Raw genomic sequence first — 12,254 nt, 5'->3', positions numbered from 1 at the left:
CCCATGAGCAGAAATTTTGGAAACGGTAGGAAGTATCTGGTGTCCCAGAATATTTACTGCAGCAATAGCAACCTTCCCTTTTCCTGTGTGCAACAGTTGCAGTAAAAACAGGTCTTAGAGGCTGATAAGAAAGTCTCCTATAGAGAATTGGGGTCTAACTGTTTCTTGGAATATTCACACCAGGAATGAAAAACATTTAAAAAAGCCAAAAAAAAGCCAAAACCCACACCCCACAAAAAAAACAAACAAACAAAAAAAACAAACCCAAAAAACCCCCCAAACAAATCCCTTAGAAGATTTGAACCCAAGGCTTAGAAGACTTGAAAACCTTCAGAGTTCTTCCTTGACACCCTCCAGCCCTCCTCCACACCTGACAGGCACAGGGGATTCACCCCCCTTCTCTGGCCCTGTCCCAGACTCAGCCCCTTCCCACGTCCCCAGCTCCCACCAGGTGTTGTGTGTGGTCCCTGCAGCAGCACTGATATTCACCTGCCTGCAGAGTACCTTCCTTTCCCTCCAGTGCCAATTAGCAGCCCTTTTAGCAACAGGTAAAGGCTGCCTGCAGACAGCCAGTGGGCCATGGAGTGGCCCTGTGGAGGGGAAGAGCAAAGGTGGAGCTTTTCCAGCAGTATAGACACGGCTCCACTGTGTCCTACTGCATGTAGAGGAGCTGCCTGTTGCTGCTATATTGGCAGCAGGATGCAGAGGAGCTATGCAGAACCTATCTTCCCAATCCATCCCTTAGCTTGCAGAAAGGCATTTTTAACAAAAAAAAAATCAACCAGTGCATACAACAATTTACGTGTGCTGTTTTGGTTTTGTTAAATGAAAAGGACACTAATAAAAGGGAGAAAAAACAATGCACTGCAGGAGAGGTAATTTTGATTGCAAATCAACTATATGAATCAGTCTGAATGGATGTTATACAACTGATGTTTTGCAATGGGCAGTCATGCTGGCAGTCTAATAGGGTGCATCACTTACAGTGCTGTCATATAAGTGACAGAACTTTTATTTATCTGTCAGAAAAAAGGAAAGTATTAGTCTCCAGAGATCCTTGCAACATTTCATTCTACAGTGTACATGGAATTGCTTTCCACTACTGCAGTGAGGAGGCTATATGTGGTTCAGGTACCATTTTCAAGAAACCTTCTGCCATAGTGTTTTATGATGGCAGAAATGAACTGCAAATATGCTACACTTCAGCCACCAGGAAGTAGGAATACCATCTTGGAATTGTGATGTCGGGCTGGGCTGTGAACGTTAATTCGTGTTATGACAGCTTAACACCTCCTGTTCCTTGTAAAGGGATGGCTTTCATCTGCTCACAGTTTTTCTCTGCCCTGTAGATGTCTTCCTGAGCTGGCTGTCTTAGGAAGAATGTGTCAATAAAATCTAAGCAGGTTTCTCGAGAAAAGTACAGAAAGCATGGAAACCATTTCATCGAACACTTCTACTGTATCTCTCGTTTGGAGAAATAGCTTTAATTTTAGCAGTGGGAAGTGCCTTCTTCCTTTTCCCTGTCAAAACTAGCTCAGATCTGGCCAAACTAGGGTCCTCCGAGAATTTCAGTTCACACGTGTGTAGCTGCAGAGTCGTCATAGGTTGGCAGATACATTTCCTGTGGACTTTGAGCAGGATCTAGGTTAGACTGTTGGAGCAGCATAACATTTTGTTGATACAGCTCTTCCTTCATCAGACATCACTGTAAAATCCAACATCAGTCATTTGTTACAGTCTTTTCATCTTTGGCAGCAAACATAATAACAACCTCCCTCACTTAATAGCAGCATCCTCCCCAAACCCTGATTCATTCTGTGGATTGAATGAGGTTGAGACTTGATGAAAAAAAAAATCACATGACTTTGTCACTCAAGAGCCTAGTCCGACACATGATGTATTAACCCTGATCTGAGTGCAGTGCTAAGCTGGGAAAGGAAGTGCCTTCCCCTGTACTCTGTCCTCCACAATGGCATTGCCAGATGTAATCACAGAGAGCATAATATCTACATCCCTCAACAATTTAAAACTAGTCCTACAGCAGAGATGCAAAACCTAACAAAAGACTTGTCAAATTAAAAGTCTGATTTTAATTTTAATTTTAATTTTTTCAAGCTGGATTTATATTCAATTTACCTGTCTATGGCAAGCCAGGATTAATAACTACTGCTTCACTGTGGTGGAGCAATTTAATCTACACTTGTCATAAGCTACCCCAAGGAAAAAAGTAATGACAGAAGGTTGGGGCCATCCAGCCTGATGAGTTCAGTTTAAATCAGCTGTTTGGCTGGTCAGGCAGCACGTCCCCAGGCTGACTTCTGTCACATCATTCATCTTTCAACCTGCCATCAAATAAATGATCGTTTGGGAGCTGCTCCTGTTACATACACACTGTTCTGTTACTGTAGATCTAATTTTATAGTTATTGTATGATAAAAATATCATTTTTCTACTCATCTTCCTCTTTGCCCTGAGGAGACTCAAGAAAAAATGGGCTGATGGTAACCTGTAGTGGATGAGACAGTAGAGAGTGTCATGAGCACCTGACATTGTGAGAGGTGGCTGTAGCTGGAGATAAGGAGAGATAAATTTCCACACATAGCTTCACATATTGCTTCTGCATGCTACTTACTGCTCAGAGAAAACAGATGGAATCATAGAATAATAGAATGGTTAAGGTTGGAAGGACCTCAAAGAACATCTAGTTCCAAACCCCCTGCCATGGGCAGGAACACCTTCCACTAAACCAGGTTGTTCAGAGCCCCATCCAACCTGGCCTTGAACACTACCAGGAACGGGGCATCCACAACCTCCATGGGCAACTTGTTCCAGTGCTTTACCACCCTCTGATAAAGAATTTTTTCCTAACATCTAATCTAAACCTACCCTCTTTCAAACCATTTTAAAACCATTTCGCCTTGTCCTATCACTATCTCCAAGTAAAAAGTCCCTCTCCTTCCTTTTTATAAATCCCCTTAAGGTACTGGAAGGCTGCTATAAGGTCTTCCCAGAGACTTCTTCAGGCTGAACAACCCCACCTCTCCCAGTCTGTCTGCATAGGAGAGGTGCTCCAGCCCTCAGATCATCTTCATGGCCTCCTCTGGACCTCTCCAACTGGTCCACATCTTTTTTTGTGCTGAGGACCCCAAATCTGGAGGCATGGCTCCAGGTGGGGTCTCACGAGGGCAGAATAGAGGCAGAGAATCACCTCAGCCTGCTGGCCACACTGCTCCTGATGCAGACCAGGATACAATTGGCTTTCTGGATTACAAGCCCACACTGTTGGCTCACATCCAGCTTTTCATTCCGAGGAACCCCCAAGTCCTCCTTGGTAGAGTAGCTCTCAATGAGTTCATCTCCCAGTACTCATGTCTGAGATTGCCCTGACCCAGATGCAGCACTTAGATTTGCTGAACTTCATGAGGTTCTCATGGACCCATTTCTCAAGTTTGTTCATGTCAGGAAAAGATTCAGGGGCGATTAGCAAAACCAGTTCAATACTACAAGCAGGTAGCAGGTGTAACCACACAGGAAGAGTATTCCATCACTTTGCTTCCAACTTGATTTTTCTAGTTATGAGTAACATTTAATAATAAGTTTTCATTAATGCTATGAATATTTCCAATTAATTTTCTTTCCATTATCACTTAAATGTTAAATAAAGAGAGGAATATTTGCATGAAGTGCAATTTTAACTTCTCTTTCTACTTTGTGTAATTGCAGGACATGTTCATATCACCGACTTTAACATAGCAACCATAGTAAAAGGCTCAGAAAAAGCTTCTTCTATGGCTGGCACAAAACCCTATATGGGTAAGTTTTCAAAACCATTAAAATAATGTAAGAAAAGTCACACATTAAGGTTGACTACTGGTATATTAAAAGGATTTTAAGTTGTAAAAGCATACAGTGGTTGTGATCAATTTCTTTTATTGACAGTATATGTGTTTTAGCAGTGGAAAACATGGGAGAGAGGGAATGACGTTTGGATGCTGTTTTAAGCAGGAGCTTGATTTCTACACTGCTTCTGGTCAGGTTCTGTTTGGGTTGTGAAGCAAATTAATGAAAATTTCAGCTGCATTACTTCCTGTAAACCCCCACAACTTGAGAAAATTATATATGATTGATTTGCACCACTGTGGCTATGACCTACTATAATGTAGGGAACATATAATGTCAGTTTAAAAGTATTTAGACACATACTTAATTGCTTTGCTATTCTGAGTTCCTCAAAAATGTGTCTGTTTAAAATTAGAGTTCTCTGTAAGTGACCGCTGAAGTTCTTGCCTTCTGGCTTTTAGACCATTTGATACTTTTTAATTATATATTTAAAATGCATGATTGATTGAAAGCTGGGAAAGTAAAATTCAGTTCACCTGTCCTCATGTGTCTAAAGGTTAAGCATCTTGGCTGAGTTAATAATTCAAACTTACCCTGAGCTGAAGGATAGAAGGCATCTCCTGAAGGTAATTTGTCCAACCAAAGTTAGGCTAGCTTCCTTGACTAAGTCTATGTGTGATTTGTCCTATCTGTGGCTTCCTACACATCTGAAGTTTTAATTCTTTCTGTATATGGAATTGTCATTGCCTGAGCAGATGACTAGCCTAAGACTAAATATATTGGGATTCGGGAGATGATATATTAAAACATAGGTGTTGTCTCCAAGAGCCTAACACTCTTGCAGTGGTGAAATATTGGTAAATTATCAAGTTATGAAAGTGTAATTTGGGGAAACCAAAGGCCAGTGCATTACCACAGTACTGATTATTAGCATAGGAGTAAAAGCATGTGCCCAATAAATAGGAATTGACACTGATGTTTTTCACAGCACAAGGAGCACTATACCACCCTGCACATGAAGCAAGCAGGCATCTGCGGGGTGCCTCCACACCAGCTGTGAGACTGTGACAGAGCAGTCCCAGGCACTGGATCAGAGCTGTTTTTTCAGATACGATATGTTTTTTGTTACAAATCAACAGCCAGCAGGAGCTCAGTCTATTGCCCTGAGCAGCTTGTGCACAGCAGTCCTGTCTAGGCAGTAAACAGGACACAATAACCCGTGTGTGGCCACACTGGGCTCAGGACCAGTCCACTAATCTCTATCTTTGTAGTTGATAAATGTATAAGCTTAGAAATCTCTCAAAACAGACCAGAAAACATTTCTTGTAGTTCTGATTCAAGTATTTAAGTTACGCAGAGGGATGAAGATTTAGATTAAACTTTTCTCAGCAATTTGTACAGGTTAGCTTTAACTGAGTGTCTAGTTCAGTGACTCTTCTTACATGAGGTGAACAGCACTGCACAGTCATGTGATACAGAGCATAAAGAGGTCAAGGGAAAGATGGGAGATGGGGAAAACATTTCACCTTTGCACACTAATGAATCTGGTCTTGGTTCACCTCAGCTCATGTGGCTGTTCTGCCTCTGAACCCTCCTCCCCACACATCAGGTCTCCTCACAAGAAGAAACAGTACAAGAAAAGTGCTCTCCTTCCCTTTGCAAAGAGGCTATGGCACCATCCACCAGCTTACTTTTTTTCCAGTGTGCCTTCCTCACCTCTTGGAAATACAAAGATACTGCAAAAGCCATAAGTACAGTCTTCACCACTCAGAAAGAGTCAGAAGAGTCATCCTTGCATTTATTTGGAGCTGTAAGAAGGCAGGAAAGCTTTTAGAGCTGCAAAAATCCTCTGTTTTGATGAAAAGTGATGGGTGAGGATACTCTGTGGCACAGTCTGGATATCAAAGCTTCAACAAACCAAATATTAAGAGTTTGACAGATATGGCCAGACATTCATTGGTGCTACTTTCCACCTTTTATTTTGTGTAGAATTATAACTTTAGTGAAGTACTACAAAGACTTTTCAGTTGCAGTGATTTCTGGTTTTAAGATTGTATCGAAGGCTTTCCATGTGGCTTCTCCTGAGCCATTTAGACTGTGAGAGAAATGGAAAAAAACAGAATTTTGGTTGGTGGTAAGCTTTCATTACCAGGTTCATTACCAGCAATTCAAACCACACTTTCACCTTAGTGTAAAAAGATGAAGTCACCTTCAAACAAGGTATTTGCTGAGTACCAGAACAAAGGAAATTTAGTGTTTTCTGTAAGACGTCTTATGCTATGCTGGTTTTTACAATGATGAGAGTACGAGATGTGATGAAAGCTTTTTCCCCCTCCTGAAAGTTTATAAAGGCTTACTCCCATGTGGGTCCTGTTATATTTAGTCAGATATGAGGGCACTCACCAGCTTTTGCCTTAGCAGAAGCATTTATAGGATTTCTCACTTGTTCCTGTGGCCAATTTAAGGAAATAAACAGAAAACTGTTATCTCTAAAGCCTCCATTCCTCTTTGAAATCTGATTGAAATAGGCTGAGAAATTGCTAGGGAGCGATTTGCTCACATGCAGCATGACTGCATAAAACTGGCATTCAGGAAAAAAACGCAGCAAATTGATATTGTGTTGTAAAAATGCCCTGGCTGTTCTGATTAAGATGCCTATCTTGTAATGCTAAGCATGGTGTGAGTCATCTCCTGCAGCCTTTTCTTAATCCCACTTCACATTAGCCTTTTTGCCCCTAAGTCTTTCTCAGCCTGAAATATTCCCTGCCTATTTCCCTACTTATTAAATGGTTATGCAGAATGCAATGTACCTGAACCTGAATGTTTCTCCAGAAACCCTGGCAATTTCTCTGTATTTCCCCTTTCCAGTCAATTCATTCAGACAAGTGAAATACCTGCCACAGATAGGCAGCAAAGACATGGACAGAAGTGTATGTAAAAGGAACAAGACCAACAGCCTGGTGAGGCAAGATACTACCAACTGCTTGTGTGGATTTTCTTTTCAAAGCGGTTGACCTGAAATGCTCAAGTGAAATCAGCTTCTTAGAGTTTGGGAGTCCTTGTACTGTTTAGGTGCCTGTGGCTGTGGAAGACAATGTGTGCCTTCAGCTGTTTTGGGAAAATTTTGTGTCACCCATGACAGATTTTACCATTACAAATCCACTGCTCAAACCCTCTGCAACACCTGTGATTAAGGTTTTATTGTAGGAATAGCTCTTTGAAAACTCCTAAGGTTTCAGGCAGTCATCCTACACTGGCAAGCAATGCCAAATGTCCTTTGAGACCAGGCTGGCTTTTGTCAGGCACAGCTGCTGCCAACAAATGAACACAAGCACTTGTGGAGGACCCCCTCCGCTCTGCGTGAGGGGTGGACCAGGAAAGCCAACGTAAGGCAAGACATGGTCCCTGGCTGCAGCCTGTGCCTGGGGTGCTCAGCTGTGGCTCTTTCTTCCTGCAAAAGGCTATTGCTTAGGCCTCCTGTATGTAAGAGAAGTGTGCATTTGCCTGATCAGAAGCACCTGTGTAAGTCTTTGCCACTTTCAACCCTGTTCCAACTTTATGAGGGGAAAAAAAAAAAAGAGACATTTCTTAAATTGTTCCCTCATAAACAAGGCTGCAAGAAATATATTTGTGTCTCAAAGAACATGCTCTGTGCTGGGCACTCATCTGCAGTGATGGCCCTCTACCTTGCATCAGGGTGCTCAGTTACAAAACCAAAAGTTAAATATTAAAACAGATCTAGAAAACATGACAGGTATCACCTTTTGTTTATTCCTCACTTCAGCATTATTTATGTGTATTTGAGTTCTATAGCACATGCTTTTTCCTTACTGAAATGTTTTGCCGTGATCAATTTCTATACATCTGTGTAGTATTTGTGAGCATTGCAAAAACTTTCCATTCAGAGGTTTAGGGTTTGTTTGGGGTTTTTGTTGTTTTGCTTGTTTGTTTGTTTGTTTGTTTGCTTTCTTGTTTGTTTTTTTCTCTTTCTAGTGGTAGGAGGGCTTGGGGGGCTAGGTAGAGGTTTTGATGTTTTCCTCAGCAGAGACTGAAGTTACCCAAATAATGCACTGTGACTTGACTTTACTTCAAATCAAACCAATAAAATACATTTTATGATACAAACACACCTGACAAAAATCCAAAGCCAATAAAATCAGCCATAAATTATGTGAAAAGTTTCAGCTACCCCTTTCCTATCCTACAGGCTTGTTATCTCAGTTTTTCACAGTTCCTTTCATGGGTTGCTGTCATGATGAAGAATGACTGTGTGCCTGAGATTACCAGAGGATTGTGGATTTACAGTGGTCCACTGAACTTCCAAAATGTATGAGTCATCCATATTTATTAATTAATACTGTGTAGGAGTACTATTGGACTCAGAAGAAAACTGGTGGATGTCCTGATATCAACCTTGCAGTTAAAAAAAAAAATCCTGTAGGGCTACATTTGTTCCTAAGAGAGTTAAAATATATCATGGATAAATTTCAAGTTGAGTCTTTCTTGCAGTCATACTAAACAGTGCTCTGAAATGAAATAGTGTTTTATAGCTCATTTGACCGAAGTTAAGGCGGTGTTTAGGTTTTTAAAAATCCCACCCTTTTCCTATGGAGGGTTTGATTGTCTGGCTGCAGACTTTCTCTGGTGGTCTTGCTACCTGCCCTTTTGATCCTGGGGAAATATCACAATGCCAGCATGAGTCAGGATGCTCCTGTTTGTTCTGATAAGCAGGAACCAAGTGGCTGTGTGAGACTGAGGTGCCGAAACAAATACTCACCATACTGATGGGGTTTTCAGCTTGTGCTAGGAGCAGTGTGGCTGAGGGCATTAAGGACTGCAAGAAGGCATTCAGATTTTTGTTCCACTCCGACATTAATGAGTAGGACCACAAGCAGCTGAGAAACCTCAGGAGATCAGGAAAGAAGTTACTACCTCCAGCTCCTCTTCACCTCTTTGTACTCTCTGACCTGCTACCATGCTTTCAGATCTTCCAACAAAACTACTAATATAATCATTTATTTGACTATTTCAATCAATAAAAACTGCACTCTGAGTTCAAGTAGTAGTTTTGGTTTGGGTTTCTTATTAATTAATTTGTTTGTTTATTTGTTATTTATTATTTGTTTATTTATTTTATTTATTATCTGCCTGAAAGAGACTGATCTGTTGTGGAACTCTGCAGGCAGATCTGAAGGGGAGCAGATGTCCAGAGGAGGTGACAAACAGGTCAGTAAGTGGGAATTTCCAGCAGCCCCGCAGGGGCTTCCTTCTGCCCCCTGGATAACTCCTGTTCTTTGGTCATGCCACACAACTGCCACAGGTTTTTGCAGGCATAAACTGGTGCAAAGATATTTGCTAACCCCATAGGAGTATGTGAGCCAGGAGTATGTAATGATTACAGAGTCACACAATATTCTGCATTGGAAGGGACCCACAAGGATCAGTGAATCCAACTCTTCAGTGAATGGCCTGCATAGGGATTGAACCTGTGATCTTGGCATTATTAGCACCATGTTCTAATCCCAGGGCCCTTCTGCTGTGTCAGGTACACAGTCTGTCCTATGAATTCCCAGTTATCCAGACATTTAATTTCAGTACTGGGGCAGAACAGCTACTGTCCATACACCAGGCCAATCTTCCAAACAGCACATGAATATTTTTGGACAAAATCCCTTCTACAAATTGCTAGAAAAACTAGCCCTGCAGCCACTGTGAGCTTTTGGATGGAGTAAGGAAGGTACTTCATAATTTCATATTCAATAGTAGGAGACCAGGGCACCTTCATTGCTGCTGGGCTTTCTTTCAACGGGGCTAGAAACCTGAGGTTGTTTCTCTGAGGCTGATCCAGATGTTCAGCCACTAAGGGCTTCTCTGTGCAAGGGCAGTAAGTGAGTTCTGTTCAGTGGTTGAGTAATGCAGAGGGTTGTATGAGGACAGCAATCTGAATCAGGGCAGGAGAGGTTATATGGCCATATGGCAAACTAATAAGGCATTCTAAATGCCATGTCTGTTTTCAGGTGAAGGTATCTAAATTATTTACTTCGATTGAATAATTGCATTAAATACGTGTATTAAAACTATTGAGGTGTATTATGTGAATAATGCTCCAAAATCAGTTACACGCCTATAACAAACCTAGACCTCAGACTAGAAAATCATCCCAGCATGGCCAGGCTTTAAGTAGCACTTTGCCTTATACAATAGAAGTTAGCAGCTGGCTAGCCTAAACCTCTGAGTCAGAAAGCTCACCATCATAATTTAGACCCTTTTAGCACATGAGAAAGTAAACACTAGGAGGTAAATTGATAGTTTACGAAATCCACGTTTATATTCAGGGAGAAGGAAGTTGTTTTCTTCCATTTAGCTCTTAAAACAGCTTCTACTCTGGATAGAAGATCGCTTGTCATTATTGCAGTTTGATTTCTGTTTTCTATTTAAACCATGACCTAGAAAAGTTACTGACCCCTGAATTTACTTCTCAGAGGGAAGTGAAAATTAATATTTTCTCATCACGGTGCTGAGAAAGCAATTAATATTTCACTGAACCATCTCAGTTCAAGGTTCTTGGAATATTATTCCAAAAATCAAGTTCATTTTTTATTCAGCTCAATCTGTCATCCCTTAAACCTGATTCAGCAAGGTGAAATTATGAATGTGTTATATACATCAAGTCATTCACACATTTAAAATTTGGAAAGGTCTTAGCTTTCAACAACTTATCTTGTGCTAGTCAATCAAAATATTGCTTATACTGTGTGCATTGTATGTGTATATATCAATTCATACATATATATATATATATATAATTTTTTCCCACAATCAGGGACTAATATGTGGAAGAAAAATGATACCTGGCAGCAAGGTATTATACTGAATCTCAGTTAATGTCACATTGGAAACTATTTTCTAATCTATAAAATCTCAGGCATTACAACAAAACCTATGCCACTGAAATATATTTTGCTACAATGACTGCAGCACTGTGTTGCTTTGCAACCCTTGCTGTAAACCACAAACCTCTGATTCCCCTTACTGACATGTAGGGTCTCTGCTGAAATGCAAACAGACTTCAGAAAGCTGTAAGTAGACAATTGAGTGAACAATGTCAGGGGTTTCATTCTTAAGAAATGTTTTGGGCATATCCACCTGAACTGGATCATCTAAAAAAACCTGAGGCCAAACCACTATAGTTTTATTTTTCTGTTTTATTTTCAGTTTCTCATATTGGTAACATTGGCACAGGGCATTTTGTAGGAACTGATGACCAGCTCTTATTTGCAACATTTAGCTCTGCATGGACAGTCAACACCTTACAACTGATCCATCTTGCAGGACTCACTTGCAAGTTATTGCTTAAATATACTGATTGGTTAATATGTAGTAAAAGCCGCTCGAAGAAAGGTCTAATGTGTTCATCTCACTTTTCTTTCCCTCTCACCAATTTTGCAGAGTTTCAAAGCAGCCTATGTAAGTCAGCAATTCCCCAAAGTAAGCAATAGCTCTGTAAGCTTCTTAATCAACACTTGGCAGACTCCAGGTAGTGGCTGGCAGGTACACTGGGCACTCTTTGATTAGCTTCTTGCTAAGGAAGTGAAACTTCAATCAGTTCATCAGAATAGAAATGCCACATCGTGCTATTTGGGATTTCTATCAGAGGCACTCCGAGTTCCCCATTTTATGATTTATTCTGATGAATTATCTTTATGATTAAACAGTATGCTCCATCAGAAATAATAACAGTTATTCTTCGTGCCAACCACACGAAGTGACAATCTCAAATTGACCATTTTAACATGGACAGCATTTTCAAACTCACCTTTGGGCAACAAAATAAAAATGACCTGAATTTCAGAGACCCGGAGCATTTACAATTTATGAAGTTAAGTGACACTTATGAGTACTCAGAAGATTTTCAGAAACCCTTGTTCAAAGCATTTTGTATGAAATGCTCTTCTACAGTAGGAAAAAATAGTGAAAATTTGGGTTTGCATTTACATTGATATTCCTTTTTATTTCAAGCTCATGAATCATATTTTTAGATATTGATAACTTTGCAAAAATAAACCTAATAATTACTAACAAGTTACATAACATTTCCATTATTTTACTTTATTTTTATTACAGACCTTTAGGAAAATATGCATACAATATGAGATGCATCATCTACATAATTCACACTGTAGATCATCTAACTGCTATGACAATTACAGGGAGTATTTATATATATGAATTGATTTGTCCATAATTTCTCTTGCACAACCCTACAGAACAGGAGTATGGATATCCCAGTAAGCCATTTCTTCTGAGGTGAATGCAGACCCACTAGATTTGCTTTCACGTTCAGTGTTTTTATGAGCTGTTCTCCAGTATGGTTTTATTTTACAGAGAAATAATCAGTTATTTACTTTCTACAG

The 12,254-nt window shown here is 40.3% G+C and overlaps 1 protein-coding gene across 1 annotated transcript in view; it reads left to right on the top strand.

The window, feature by feature from the left end:
- Positions 1 to 12,254, top strand: part of STK32B (serine/threonine kinase 32B) — a 167,457-nt gene that overhangs the window by 115,604 nt on the left and 39,599 nt on the right. The window contains exon 6 of the mRNA XM_027686608.1: positions 3,724 to 3,813. Within this exon, the coding sequence (XP_027542409.1) occupies positions 3,724 to 3,813 (90 nt within the window). The remainder of the gene's footprint in view (positions 1 to 3,723; positions 3,814 to 12,254) is intronic.

Source organism: Neopelma chrysocephalum, unplaced genomic scaffold (genome assembly GCF_003984885.1).
Source record: "Neopelma chrysocephalum unplaced genomic scaffold, ASM398488v2 Primary Assembly neopelma1_71, whole genome shotgun sequence".
NCBI lineage: Eukaryota > Metazoa > Chordata > Aves > Passeriformes > Pipridae > Neopelma > Neopelma chrysocephalum.
Note: the sequence above shows the minus strand (reverse complement) of the source record. Positions and strands in the feature narration are given on the sequence as shown.